The sequence below is a fragment of the Danio rerio genome, chromosome 15 (assembly GCF_049306965.1).
Source record: "Danio rerio strain Tuebingen ecotype United States chromosome 15, GRCz12tu, whole genome shotgun sequence".
Lineage (NCBI taxonomy): Eukaryota > Metazoa > Chordata > Actinopteri > Cypriniformes > Danionidae > Danio > Danio rerio.
Genome location: NC_133190.1, coordinates 44,053,955 through 44,069,680, shown reverse-complemented (window position 1 = coordinate 44,069,680; position 15,726 = coordinate 44,053,955). Strand labels below are relative to the sequence as shown.

At 38.7% G+C, this 15,726-nt stretch overlaps 1 protein-coding gene across 8 annotated transcripts in view; it reads left to right on the top strand.

The window, feature by feature from the left end:
- Positions 1 to 13,953, top strand: part of si:dkey-121n8.7 — a 38,890-nt gene extending 24,937 nt beyond the window's left edge. For all 8 annotated transcript variants that reach the window (XM_073924002.1, XM_073924005.1, XM_009291920.5 and 5 more), the window contains 7 exons: positions 6,338 to 6,508; positions 7,082 to 7,252; positions 8,151 to 8,321; positions 8,811 to 8,981; positions 11,986 to 12,156; positions 12,340 to 12,518; positions 13,380 to 13,953. In XM_073924002.1, coding sequence (XP_073780103.1) covers positions 6,338 to 6,508; positions 7,082 to 7,252; positions 8,151 to 8,321; positions 8,811 to 8,981; positions 11,986 to 12,156; positions 12,340 to 12,518; positions 13,380 to 13,393 — 1,048 coding nt within the window. In that variant the 3' untranslated portion in view covers positions 13,394 to 13,953. The remainder of the gene's footprint in view (positions 1 to 6,337; positions 6,509 to 7,081; positions 7,253 to 8,150; positions 8,322 to 8,810; positions 8,982 to 11,985; positions 12,157 to 12,339; positions 12,519 to 13,379) is intronic.
- The last annotated feature ends 1,773 nt before the right edge of the window (positions 13,954 to 15,726 follow it).

Genomic DNA, 15,726 nt, shown 5'->3' with positions numbered 1-15,726 from the left:
CCCACGACCGCTTGCAATACTGACGTCACACAGTATATCACATGCGTTAGTATGACTATGCATTTCTTAGCCTAGACGGCAACATCGTTAAATCGTTTAATAACCTTAAACTAAACTCAATGAAAGGCAAATATGCTTCCGCTTGATGTAAAAAATAAGAATAAACTATATACAGATGTTAATCATGCATTTAGGTAGTATAAAACTGGCTCTTAGGTGACTTTTCACCACAAAGTAATTAAATAATTAAACTAAACATTTCACGGTGATAACCCTTAAACAACATGATAAATATGATTAAGGAACGAAGAAACTTACATTTAGATGCACGCACACAATTAAATAACACCGCTAGAAAAGGAGGAGGTTTCTCATGTGCTCCATGCTCTGCAGACTATTACCGACTGACACACGCATGGTAAACTTTCTGGAACATTCTAAACATACTCAGTCCTTCCACAAGGTGGCAGCAACAGTCCACAGTCCTTAAGAAGGGTGATTAAAGAGCCCTTTGCAACAGTAAACAAGTTAGCACTAACAGTAACAACCAAACTATAACCTCGTGTTGGATTTTGTGACCGGAATAACACACGCGGCTTTCTGACGCTACCTGCCGTGTGCATCTAAGTTTCCGGGAAATGCGGAGGGTTTTTTTTCTCTCATTCGCCGTGCGGTATCAAACATTGCATGAAAAATACACGCTTAGAGCAGCTACTCGAATCAAAAATCACATTTGTTGGGAGGGACATGAATGAATTCCCTGAATGAAAGAGCCAAACTGCAGTTAAAGTCCACCATTTAATCATTTGCCAAATAATTCGACTACAGATGTCCATGTAAACACAGTCACATTGTCCGCTGTGGTTGTGTGTTTTGACTCTGAAATTCAGCGCGCCCAAATAGACACTCCCACACCAAGCCTCTTTTCTTCCTCCGACACTCCCCCCTAAACAGAGCTGGACACGCCCACTTTTCTGACTTTTTCCAAAGTAGAGGTGTGAAAACACACTGCTGAAACGAGGGGGTATAATGGGTATCACTGAGATTGTGATCTTGTTTGATACTAAATTGCTTTTAATTGTTTAAAATAAACTTACTGAATAATATTAAAGTGATGGTTACACTATTTCTGCATTTTGAAATCTCTGCAACAGCTGAAGGTTTATAGTACATGGCGTGTTACTGCAATGTTTACAGTGCTGGACCTATACTTCCAAGTTTCTTCCCACCGCAGCCTCGCTTTGATTCTTTAAAATGGCGGGCGCGTGAAATAAGCGTATAGGCTCGTTTGAGGTGCGCCTCGCCGTGACTGCATTGTAAACGAGAGCAGGAGATATCTCTAAATATATTTATGTATAGTCAAAACAAATAATTAAATGTTAAAACGGCTTGCCATAGGCGAGCAGACGCCTGCTCTCGTTTAATGGGTGAGGCACACCCAGGGCCGGAGCAAGCTGAACTGTCGTTCTAGGCAGAGGACGATCACGCCACCCTCAACCCCAATGTGAAAACGAAAGTGACCGGTTATGAAAATGAAGTGAGGTGTCGCGGAACTCTTTTCCAGCGCTCTATGCGCGGATATAACTGAGGACGCGCGGGAGCTGAGGGAGGGAGGGAGGGAGGTGTCATGGACTGGCAGACACCGCCCTCTCTATTCTGCCGCCCTATGCGTGGATATAACTGAGGACGCGCGAGTGCTGAGGGAGGGAGGGAGGTGTCGCGGACACTGCTCTCTTTATTCTGCTGCCCTATGCGCGGATATAACTGAGGACGCGCGAGTGCTGAGGGAGGGAGGTGTCGCGGACACTGCGCTCTTTATTCTGCTGCCCTATGCGCGGATATAATGAGGACGCGCGGGTGTCGCGGACCTCAATTCTGCCGCCCTATGCGCGGATATAACTGAGGACATGTGGGTGCTGATGGAGGTGACGCTGACACCGCCCTCTCTATTTTATCGTCTATGCGCGAATATATCTGAGGACGCGGGGGAGGTGTCGCAGACATAACTGAGGAGCCTGATCGCCTCTATGGACGCACCGGCCCTGGGCACACATCAAACGAGCCTATTCACCTGCTTTGTCTCGTGCGAACACAGTTGTTTTCAGTCGTGCTGTTTCTAGATTCTAAGATCACATTTGCACGCATATTGAGCCATCCTTATTGTCGAGTCGAACCCTGCTTTAAGAAAACTACAATGTAAAAAGTGGGAGCTAGTGGGGCTAGTGGGAGCGGCTGTCTTAGCCGCCAAAGCTGAAATCTATCCTCATTTGGCGGGTTGGCGGGTGTTAATGTAAAGCTCTGAATATGTGGATTGTGCATTACCAGCCAAGGATGCCCAAGGACCACTGGAGTGACAGGAGCTTCTGTTAAAAATATATATAATTTCAAAATGGTTACCAGAGGTGATCAGTCTTACAGGACCAGTTAAATGAGTAATGGAAAGGAAAGAAAAAACATTGAGAGCATGAACAGATATAGGATGGGAGAGAGAAATCCCAGAAAGTTTAAGTTTTTGAACTAAAACAGAGTCAATAAAATTTCCCTCCGCAGCAGAGTCATAAGTGCTTGAGTTATAAAATTCCCAGATGACCACTCCAAATTAACCTTCAGATAAGTGGCTGCAAGAAAGGATTTGTCCAAAGATACCCCACCTGTCAGTAACCTCTTACCTACTGACTGGCTCTGGCTTTTTACGGGGCACTGAGCTGCAATGTGACCCGCACCAGTGCAGTACATACACAGGCCGTCTGCGCTTCTCCAACGACAGCCTAGAGCGGCCCATCTGCATGGGTTCGGGTTCCGAGAGGGGCGTGTCCATCAGCCCCAGAAGTACAGTGACAGCTGGAAGAGGGGAATTCTCCAGAGCGTGTGTGTGTCTATCTCTGAGCTGTAGACGAGAATCCACATGGATAGCCAGATCGATGAGCCCGTCCAGAGTTTTAGGAACGTTAAGAGCAATGATCTCGTCTTATACGGTCCGCTTGCCCGTGGAGAAAGATGTCCCACTGCGCCTGCGTGTTCCATTCGCTCTCTGCCACCAGAGTACGAAACTCAATGGAGTAGTCAGCAATACACGGATTCCCCTGCTGCAACTCTGTAAGCATCCAGGTCGCCTCTCTGCCCGCCACGGCTCTATCGAATAACTTTTTAAGCTCTTTTGAAAAGGAAATGGCTTCGCTAAAAAGGCTGGAGGTGGAAGACGAGGCTCTGAAGATCTAGTAGATTGATCAGGATCCGACACAACAGGTGGGCTAATGTTAGCTGCTGCAACAGTCTGCTGGACACCGGCAGTATGAAGATGTTTTAACAGATACCTGTGTGACCAGCGCCTGGATGGCGAGACTGGTGGTGGTCATCTGTCATCCCTTCTGTCCAAAAAACAGTTCTGTATGGTTCTATATTGGCTGATAGCCGTGTGATATTTTGCAATAACAGCACTAGTCCAGCCTCTCAACCCTCAACCCTTATGTATTACTCCACCCACAACAACCAGTGGACACTCTACAATTTGACAAATATTTATATTATATATATATATATATATATATATATATATATATATATATATATATATATATATATATATATATATATATATATTAGGGATGTAACGGTATCAGAATTTCACGGTACGGTAATACCTCGGTATGAATGTCACGGTACGGTATTTATTGAATCATTTACAGGAAAAAACAAAACTTATGAAAATACTGCAAAAAAGTGCCAAAAGTGTCAATGACATACAAATTAGCCATCTGTAAGCTTTGAAACAGGAACTTCAATTTTAATAACAAAAAATTATTAAACCATGTAAAAAAATAAAGTTTTAATTTAGTATTGTTGAAAACTCATCACATTCAACATTTATTCACTCACTCACTCACTTATGGGTTTTAAGAAAAATTATCATATAAATATAATCTGGTAAAAGCTGGTATATCTGGGCATTTACAATGTCCCCTGCAACAGAAAAAAACCCCTCTCTTTGGGACTGAGGTTTCTGGGACAGAGAGATATGACTTGGCCCAGGTTGACAGCAGTGGGTAACGTTGTGCATTGTCTTTCCCCCACTTGACTGGACAAGCCATGAGTGAGATAGAGGTCTCATGTCTGTATCAATCTGAACAGTGTGCTGTGTCACACCCTCCGTCCCGCCCTTCAATAGGCGCGCGACAACACCGCTCTTGAGTATGCGCGCTCAACCAAACCCCCCCCCCCCCCCCCCCGCTTTACAGTAGGCGCGCAACAACACCGCTATTCAAAGTACGCGCGCGACAACACAGCTGATCAGTACGCGCGCGGCAACACAGCTGATCAGAACGCGCGCGACAACACAGCTGATCAGAACGCACGCGACAACACAGCTATTCAGTACGCGTGCGGCGACAACACCCGCTTCAGGTTCGATCATTTCCAGCTCTTTTTGATGCCCGCTTCTAGCAGCACACTCCATTTCCGCATTACTGTATCTGTAGTGACAACAGACCGCAAGGGATGATGGCCACCCCTGGGCTGATGGGAATTGTAGTTTTCGCTACCTCCCGTTCGCTTCATTCGCCTGAGCAAATTTTCTCAGAAGACCTATAGTTTTACAGAGTCATGCGACTACGGTAATATCGAAAAAAATTAATATTGCGGTATGACGGTATTTACAATACCGTTACATCCCTAATATATATATATATATATATATATATATATATAATTTCTGAGAGACAGCAAGTCTGTGGCCATTAGCATGGACAGTTGATGTTGTCCATCCACAAGATGGTGACAGGACCGCATAATATGCCCTTAGAAGATAAAAACAGCCTAATTTCTAACTACAGCTAATCAAATCAATAATAAACTGGTATACCTGCCAACACTCCTGTTTTTACTGGGAGTCTCGCGTACTTTAGACCAATCTCCCGCAACCTTCCCTGTTTTGTTATTTCTCCCAGAAAACCCTTGTAATTTCACCCCCAACCCCTTTTTGGTACAGTCTGTAGCACCCCTGGGTAGCTATGATTAGTGAGACAGGACTCTCATGTTAGGAATGTGTGTTGTGTTGGCAGAAAGAGAGAAGAAAAACCTGCATGTGTTTAGCGTTTTTTCTTATCACAAACACAACAGCAATCTGGTAGTGATTGCGCTGCTTTTTTCGGGGTTAATAATTGTGATATCCCGATTACAAAAAGAAATACTGTTGACTGTAACACTGTAAGAAGGTATCTCTGTAGACGGATGACATTTCATTTCAAGTTCAACCTTATAATCTTAAAATGTGAGTAAAGTCACCTGTTTTTTCATCATTTTAGATATTATGCTTGAGAACCATTCAAACACTAGCTCTAAAGTGACGTTGGTGAAATAGTAATGGCTTCTGCTGTTCTGATGTTAGCTGTAGATGTGAATGAATTGTGGAAGAAAATAGTTATTCTTACAAAAGGGTTTTTACACTCCGTTTTTTATTTTCTTTTTATATACACGAGTATGCTGTCAAACTGTTGTATAAACGTAAGGACTGCGATGCGATATGCGCAAATGGCGCGGCACGAATTGAGCGTTTTGGGCGTTTGACACGCTTAATGCGCGTTTTCGCACAAATCGCTAGAGTTCAAAAATCTGAACTTGAGCGTACATTTGCGCTGTGTTAACCAATCAGGAGCTTGCTCTTGTGGGGGTGTGATTGTGAAGCAGCACCTGTTGTTGGTGTCCCGAGGGAAATCCTGTAGCCGACCATGACAACAGTTCATCTAAGTAGGCTCGGCTCAGTCAGAAGCACTGCTGAAAGCCTCTGTCATCCAGGTTAAGTTTCTGGATGAGTTTATGAGCTCACAGAGCTGGATGCAACTCTGAAAGGATCTTGTGGAATCAGACACAGCCCTAAACGTGTCGACGCTGTTTTTCAGCCTTCATAAAGCACATAAACACTGTTATTTTCTTCATAAAACCCATGTTAGCCATTTAGCAATGAAGCTAGAGACACCGGGCAGACAGAAGCCCTGCCCATCACGCGAATCCGCGTCTGTTCTGAAGTGAATTTGACACGCGAATGAAGCAGATTTGATGCGCGAATGAAGCAGGGTTTGACGCGCGAATGAAGCGAGTAAACTCAAATGTTTATGCAGCTATTTACGTGTGAATAGCATGATTCATCTGCATGTTTCGTGTCTGGTGTGAACATAGCATTAGTGTCCCACCCTGCTTTTTGTTCACATGCAGTTTTTTTGGTGCAGACGCAATGTGAGGCAACAACACAGTTGGATTTCATTGATTCTACTGATTTGACATCAGCTTGGTCTGTCCCTAACTGATGTGATGTGAGAGTGAAGAGTGTCATTGTTCTCTACAGGTTGAGTTATTGTGGTCTCACAGATGAAGGTTGTGCTGCTTTGGCTTCAGCTCTGAGATCAAACCCCGAACACCTGAGGGATCTGTATCTGTCTGGGAATAAACTAGGAGATTCAGTGAGTCTTCTCTCTGGTGTACTGGAGGATCCACACTGTAAACTGGAAACACTGTGGTAAGATTATATCTGACTCTCACACATGAAAGTCAATATAAAAAAGATGCAAACTGGTTTTGTTGTTGCCATAAGTGTGTTTTTGCTGTAAATTTTAAAACAAAGCAGGATAATAATTCACAATAATGTGAATCTTAAAAAATCAGTTCTCACAAACGAATCAATAATTCATACGTTACCAGTAAAATTATTCAATATTTTTAAAAAAATGATTATATGCGTTCATTTTTTTCCAAAACGTGTTTTTTTCTTCATACATTTTTGTGTAATGATTAGGTGATAAAAACATAAACAAAATATAAAGTAAAAAAAATGTGTCTTTTTCAGTATTTTTGATGGGATAAAAGCAGTCTTGAGGAGCTGAAGAAACTTCTTTTAAAAACTAAAACATCATAATTATCTCAAACATTCACTGATAGTACATAATAGTACATAGTACATATTGATAAACATTTAATTCAGCAATACTGATAGTGTAAACCGTGTCATTATTAAAACGATTTAGCACAGTACAAAGAAGATTACCACATTAATTTGTGCTTAAGTTTGTGAGTGTGTCATTGTTCTTTACAGGTTGAGTGATTGTGGTCTTACAAGTAAAGATTCTGCTGCTTTGGCTTCAGCTCTGAGATCAAACCCTGAACACCTGAGAGTGCTGGATCTGTCCTGGAATAGACTAGGAGATTCAGTGACTCTTCTCTCTGCTGTACTGGAGGATCCTCACTGTAAACTGGAAACACTGTTGTAAGATCATATTTGACTCCCACATGAAACACAATATAAAGTAGATAATATAAAGACATTTTATAAAGCAAAGTAGAAGGAATGTTTGCTTGGCTTTCCTTTGCAATTTACTAATTACATAGTATAGAATTATTTGAGGTTTTCTTTTTCTTTTAACTAATATTAATCTCAGCTCTCACAATAAACAACACATTCACTCTCAGTCAAATTTTAGGATCATGAAGATTTTAAATCTTTACAATCTTTAATGTCAATTCTGAAAGCATTTTGTGAAAAATAATAGTTTTTTTTAATTTTCAAAAATAACAGGATATACTTGAAATCCAAAATAAAATGTAAATGTAAATCTTTATTTCACAGTTGGGTTAAATCAATTTAATGTGTAATCACAAATAAAAATATTTTTTTAGCCAAAAAGTAAAAAGAAGAAGATATAATAATCATGATAATAATAACAATAAATGTTTACATTGTAATAATATTCCACAATATTCAAGTTTTTTTGTTTTGTTTTGATTAGATAACACTTCATTATTGAGCTGAGGAAACTTTTGTCAAAAACATTAAAAATCTTAATTATCTCAAAGTTTTCATTGATCGTGTTCATATTTCTACTGATATAAACAGAGCAGGACATTTAGAAATGTGAAAAGTTAGAACAGCGTCATTATTTCATGATTTTGTTATAATCTTATCTACACTGATTAGATGTTTTCCTTGCTTAAATAAAACTTTCCTCAAATGATCATGTTTTGTTCTCTGTGACATTTTAGACCTCAGACTAATGATCCATCAGATATGTTCATTTGTGCTTTTAGTTTGTAATTACACTTTAATAATAGATTCACTGAACTGATGTGATGTGAGAGAGTGAAGAGTGTGTCATTGTTCTCTACAGGTTGAGAGATTGTGGTCTCACAGATGAAGGTTGTGCTGCTTTGGCTTCAGCTCTGAGATCAAACCCTGAACACCTGAAACATCTGGATCTGTCTTGGAGTAATCTGGGAGATTCAGTGACTCTTCTCTCTGCTGTACTGGAGGATCCTCGCTGTAAACTGGAGAAACTGGGGTAAATAATTGACTCTCACATGTGAAACAGTTTAAAGTAAATCCATCCATTCTATCATTCATTATCTGCTGCTTATCCGTGTCGTGGAGGCAACAGTTTTTAAAATCATAAAAACCTTAATTATCCCACAGTTTTCACTAAACATGTTCATATTACTACTGAAATAAACAGCACAGCACATTTTAGTAATGTTAACAGTGAGATATGGAACAGTGTTATATGGAAAATCATTTAAACAATGGGAGACAACTGACAAATAAGTTTAGTGCATGCACTGCACACATACAAATAAATATTCATTGTGTTATTTACAACAAATAGCTGATTATGTGGATTGAAAGATTGGTGTGTTCTGATCATGTTTTGTCATTTGTGACATTTTAGTTTATTAAATATGTTGATTTGTGTCATTAGTTTGTACTTTAATAATAGATTTAGTGTTTAACTGATGTGATGAGAGAGTGAAGAGTGTGTCATTGCTCTCTACAGGTTGAGTAATTGTGGTCTTGCGGAAGAAGGTTGTGCTGCTTTGGCTTCAGCTCTGAGATCAAACCCTGAACACCTGAGAGGTCTGAATCTGTCTGTGAATAATCTAGGAGATTCAGTGACTCTTCTCTCTGCTGTACTGGAGGATCCTCGCTGTAAACTGGAGAAAATTAAGTAAGATCATATCTGACTCTCACATGTGAAACACATTATAAAGTAGATGCAAGGTGTTTTTGTTTGTTTTATCGGCACGGTGGCGCAGTGGGTAGTGATGTCGCCTCACAGCAAGAAGGTCACTGGTTCATGCCCTGGCTGGGTCAGTTGGCATTTCTGTGTGACGTTTGCATGTTTTCCCCGTGTTGCCATGGGTTTCGTCCGGGTGCTCCTGTTTCCCCCACAGTCCAAGCACATGCGCTATCAATGAGTTGGGTAAACTACATTGTCCGTAGTGTATGTACAGGTTGGGGGTTGAGTGTTGGGCTAACAACCCACCTCGTAAAAAAGAGATGTTATAAAACACATCAACATGATAGGGCTAAAGACATTCTTTTGCAATTTAATAATCACACAGAATCAAATAATGTGAATCTTTAATAATATATCAGCTCTCACTGACACATTATTAAATAAGCATACAATACCAGTCAAAAACACTTTTAATATTTAAAATATATATACAGTAAGTCAGAATTATTAGCCCCCCTGAATTATTCGCCCCCTGTTTATTTTTTTCCCAATTTCTGTTTAACGGAGAGCAGATTTTTTTCAGCACATTTCTAATTATACTAGTTTTAATAACTAATTTCTAATAACTGATTTATGTTATCTTTGTCATGATTTTCTTGTCGGCTTAGTCCCTTTTATTAATCCGGGGCACCACAGTGGAATAACCGCCAACTTATCCAGCACGTTTTTTATGCAGCAGATGCCCTTCCAGCCGCAACCCGTCTCTGGGAAACATCCACACACACACACACACACACACACACACACACACACACACACACACACACACACATACAATTTAGCCTACCCAATTCACCTGTGTCTTTGGATGGGGGGGGAAACCGGAGCACCCGGAGGAAACCCACGCGAACACAGGGAGAACATGCAAACTCCACACAGTAACGCCAACTGAGCCGAGGTTCGACCCAGCGACCTTCCACTGCGTCGCCCTCTGTAATAATAATATAAACTAAATATATACAGTACTATGCAAAAGTCTGAAGCCACTAGTATTTTCACCAAAAAAGGTTTAAAGTCAGTTATCTCTATGTTTTCTGTAGGATGTCAGTTTGAAATATCAACTTACATTTCCAAGCATTATTTCTGCACAAGGAGTCTGAGAATGGCCAGTGCTCCACACACACAGAGACCAGATCTGATCATCATTCAGTCTGTCTGGAGTGACATAAAGAAACCAAACAAACTGAGAGAAACTCAATCCACAAGAACTCTGACAACATCTTGAAGATGCTTCAAAAAATCTGCAAAGCTCCAGCACAAAAGTTCCAGTCAAAGTTTTAGGCACTTGTGTAAAAATGCTATAAAATGAGGATGATTTCAAAAATAATGCAGAAATACATTTTTTTTTATCAATGAACTTATATTAACTAAATTAAGTCAACATGTGGGGCTCTATTTTGACGGTCCATGCGCAAAACGGAAAGCGCAGGGCACAAATGTTTCAGTGTGTGTCAGAACGCGTTTTTGCTAATTTAAGGACGGGAAAATCCGCTTTGCGCCATGGCGCATGGTCTAAAAAGGGTTGAGTTTATTTTCTTAACGAGTTATAGGTGTGTTTTGAGAATAAACCAATCAGAGTCTCATCTCCCATTCCCTTTAAGAGCCAGCTGCGTTGCGCCATAAGCGCGTTTGCTATTTACAGGACATAAAGTAAGTGGAAGTGGAAAAACTGAGCATTTCAAAAGCAAACAGTTAACAGTTAATAGTTTTTATTTTATTTTAAAGAAAACAGTTAAACAGAGCATGTACCGCGTGTGAAGAATGAGGGATAATCGATTTACTTTCACTTTCGCTCTCGTGGATAGGGAAACCTTTACGCACAGACATCAATTAGCCTATAAATAATTAATTTATTCTCTATGCTTAATATTTTAATTTTTTCATATGTAAAGATATTTGCTTATTGCTCTACATGTTGTGTGTAGACTATTAAGCAGTGTGTTAGCGAGGCGCAACGGAGCTTAGACCGGGTATGTTTTGGTCTAATGAAAAATCTATTATAGTTTCTCAAAATAGCAACGCACGAGCAGTGCGCCTCAGAACGCCTTCCTTTTTAGACCAGAACGCCTATAGACGCACATATGAGCGCAAATTCATTTGCAATTTAAAGAGCATGGCTTAACGCCTCAAAACGACTCTTGCGCCAGGCTGAAACTAGCAAACAAGTATTGCACCGCATCTTGCGCCACATTGCGCCGGGTGTGTGATAGGGCCCGTGGTGTGAGTACACTTTGCATTTAAAACACTTGGTGCACTTGCCCATTGTCTTTCATGGAGCTCTGCAAGAAGGTTTTTTGAAGCTTCCTCGAGATGTTTCCAGAGTTCTTCTGGATTGAGTTTGTCTCAGTTTGTTCTGTTTCTTCATGTCACTCCAGACAGATGATGATCAGATCAGATCTCTGTATGGAGCACTGACTGTTGCCAGACAAAAATCTCACTCTAGAATTACAATGACGGAAATAATGTTAGGACATGTAAATTGATATTTCAAACTGACATCCTACAGAAAACATAGAGATAACTGACTTTAAACCTTTTTTGTGAAAATACAAATGGCCAAGACTGCCACTGTACCTTTGCACAGTACCGTAAAAAAACGTGTCAATTTCAGTATTTTTGATGGGATAAAAGCAGTCTTGAGGAGCTGATGAGACTTCTTTTAAAAACTAAAACATCATAATTATCTCAAACATTTCACTGATAGTGTACATATTGATAAAGATTTAATTCAGCAATGCTGATAGTGTAAACAGTGTCATTATTAAAATGATTTAGCACAGGACATAGAAGATTACTACATTCATTCATTGCACAGACACAAATATATATTTATCTTATAATCTGCAGTGAAGTTTTACTTTCTCATTAATAACTGATTCTCTGGTAAACTGATGTGATGTGAGAGTGAAGAGTGTGTCATTGTTCTCTACAGGTTGAGTTATTGTGGTCTCACAGATGAAGGTTGTGCTGCTTTGGCCTCAGCTCTGAGATCAAACCCTGAACACCTGAGAGATCTGGATCTGTCTACGAATAATCTAGGAGATTCAGTGACTCTTCTCTCTGCTATACTGGAGGATCCTCACTGTAAACTGGAGAAACTGGAGTAAGATCATCTTTGGCTCTCACATGTGAAACAGTGTAAAGTATCAGTAAAGTGTTGCTTCTCTGTCTGCACCTACTATGCTCTTCATAGTTTAATTTCTTTTTGTCTATTTGTATGAAATAAGCCATGATAAAAATGAACAAATTTCTGAAGGAGGAATGGGATGGTCTTTGTTCTCTACAGGTTAAAGAATTGTGGTCTTACAGATGAAGGTTGTGCTGTTTTGGCTTCAGCTCTGAGATCAAACCCTGAACACCTGAGAGATCTGAATCTGTCCTGGAATAATCTATCAAACTCCACAAAGAAGCTGCTCTCTGATTTGAAGGATGACCCACATAATAAACTGGAAACATTACACACTTGTGAGTATAGCTGCATCCCAAATGGCACACTATACACTATGCACTCATGCACTATGTACTTATGCACTTACACACTCAACAGGATAGTATATGTATGTAGTGTCGTCCCAAATGGCACACTTATGTTTTTTTACTAAGTGGAAATTCAAACCGTTTCCCTGATGATGTTTGACGGTTGCCAAATCAGTGAAATAAACGACCGAATTATCAAATAATACCTGTCGTGAGTATTGCCGCATTCACCATCGGGAGGCGCTATAATCACTCTCGTAGGAGAATTTTGCTTTTACCATCCAAAATAATAAAGTAATCCAACATGTGCGTCCGATAGCTCCGCCCCTCCGCTATGTGAGCAAACCTGCGGTCGTTGAGTGCGTGAAGTGTCCATCATTACACACTTCATTTTAGCGGCTGAATGAGTGCATCATCCGGGTAATTAAAGTGCACTTAATTTTTTTAGAGTTTTTAGTGTGAACACACTACTTACACTATTTATACTACAAAATGGCGTAGAATAGTGCATAAGTATGCGATTTGGGACGCAGCTATTGTTTTTTCAAGTTCAGTTACAGGCCTCATCTGTGTAAATGGAAAATATCTGATAATAATTCAGCTTCTCTTTAGTCTGTGCTTTAAACCAGAGGTTTTCAAACTTTAAGAACATATTCAAGTCAAATATTTTTTAAACTGCTTTTATTCTTGTTGAAATAAAATAAACAATAGAAAAAAAAGAAAAAAAATTCAAAGGGGGTGGGGGGCTAATGATTCTGACTTCAAGTGTGTGTGTGTGTGTGTGTGTGTGTGTGTGTGTGTGTGTGTGTGTGTGTGTGTGTGTGTGTGTGTGTGTGTGTTTTATTGCAGCACTCAGTGTTTAGTTTGCTCTGGATCTGCTGATGGTGAATAAGGAGAAACGTCACAGACACACAATCAACACACACTGAAGACACACAGACTCACACTGACTTCACAACACTGGCTTGTTGTTATATGCAATGACCAGTAAAATGAAAATGACGTCATTATATTGTTTCAGATTGTCCAGATATTGATTATAGTGAAAAAGAGGATTTGAAAATGACAAAACTAAAGCACTCCTATTGTAATCAGTAAGTCATGTTGACATTGTGTAAATATGAAATGTGTTGTGCAGCACAGACAGCTTTGTTCATTATTTTGGAAAAATAATATTATTGAGAAATCTTGGTTTTACAAGGTTTAAAATCAAGATCAAGATTGTGACTACAGAAGAGATGTTGTGATTAAAATGTGTCAGCAGAGGTCGACAAAGAGAATCATTTTCTTGAGCATTTAATTCTCTACAATATTTCAAATTAATGATCTGTAATTATTTAAATGCAAATTGTTTAACATGCTTATCCAACATTAAGTGTCTGTTTAACAATTTCCTGCTTTAAATAGTTTTTCTGAACAAGTATTTCTTCTGTGCATTTCTCTTGATGCCAAACATTTCTGAAGCCCACAACAAAAGCAAAGTATGTCAAGCCGTTTAACATTAAATCCATAACCAATACTAGAATCTATTTTCATGTTACTAGTACTTATTTTTAGATACTAGTACCTTTTCCATTAAATAATAGTACTTATCCATTGCACACAATTGCCTATTCTTTAGATACTAGTGCTTTTAAAATATATATACTAGTGCTTCTTCATTAGACGCTAGTTCAGTTTAGTAGATACTAGTACTCATTCATTAGATGGGTCATTATCAATATAAAGTGCCTTTGAGGTATAAGGTAAAAAATTTTTGATATTTTTATTTAACCACATAGTTGTTTTTATAAATTATTTAGAATTTATTTATATAAATTAAATATTGGACAAAACATTATTTCCCAATATAATATGCAATTGTTGCACATTCTTTTCAAAATAAAACTCAACATCTAAATTATTTTGTCAAACTTTTAAACAATATTAACTGGCCCTTATTTGTTAATTAAGAAACACACAAGATGTTTTGCGGAGGTTTGAAATAATTGGTTTATGAAAATAAAACAAAAAATAGTTGAAAAATAAAATAGTTGAACATGAAGGTGGAAAACAAGATGACAGGGTGGACATTGGCATGACAGAGTGGACAAAGGCTTTATTTAGTGAACTAAATATGGAGGAACATTTGAAAAACAACAGGTACAACAAGAAATATTAAAGGATTTATATTTAAGAGTTGTAAAAGTTTTCAAGAATTCAACTTGTTTTCACCAACTACTGCAAACCAGTGAGCCACCATGCCGCCTCTTCTGTTATCAGTTAGGGTTTATTAATATGCAAATTCATGGGAAAAAAAAACAAATATTGTCCTTCAAATTAAAAACAAAATTCAGAATAAAGTAAATAATTAGATTACAGATGTTCACATATATGTACAAATATTTAGGGCTGTGCTTTTATTTCTAGCAGTCAATGAGCTCCATAATATAGACTTTAAAGGGATATCCTATAAATGGACTGAGACAGATATTGCCGAAAGGTTTGTATTGTCCACTCATGTATCGCATCAACTGGTGCAGTATGTGTGTGTATAAGTGTTGTAACATAAAAACATGAACTAATTAACAATATATTATTAAATAAATACATAAAGTGTCAATAACAACACATATGTCCACCTAGTCATGGAAGGATTTGTGACAGGGTGGACAATGACAGGGAGGACATTTTTTGCTAAAGATAGCATTTATTCAACGCACGCTGTACCTGCAGCTGGCAAAGATTTTCCTCTGTTTAAACTCTTTGTACACAGTTTAAAAGCTGTATTTTAGATTTCAGAATTTTTTAAATATAAAGTTACTGTGTACATCAGATGTTTTAACCTCCTCTGAAGAAAGGCAAAATGAGCACGGGGATGCCAGAGTACATCAGCGAGCCTCTTAAAGGGGCATTTACTACATCAGGACAGGGTGAACAGCAATTTCAACGACACAAGAAAAATGAATAATAATATTATATAAACAAAATAAAAGTTATTAAGATGACTTATTTTGTCAAATAACTTGTTGAAGACAATAAGAATATTTTAAAAATCTTTTTTAATTTAATTTACCTACTTTTTTAACTCGCTGAAGTTGGCTGAGCAGTGATGGACATGGCAAAACCACATCCATTTAATGAAAAGTATGGCAAAATGGACAAAAACATATTTCAAAACACATATAATTCTACCTGCATGTGTGTAATGGTTTAA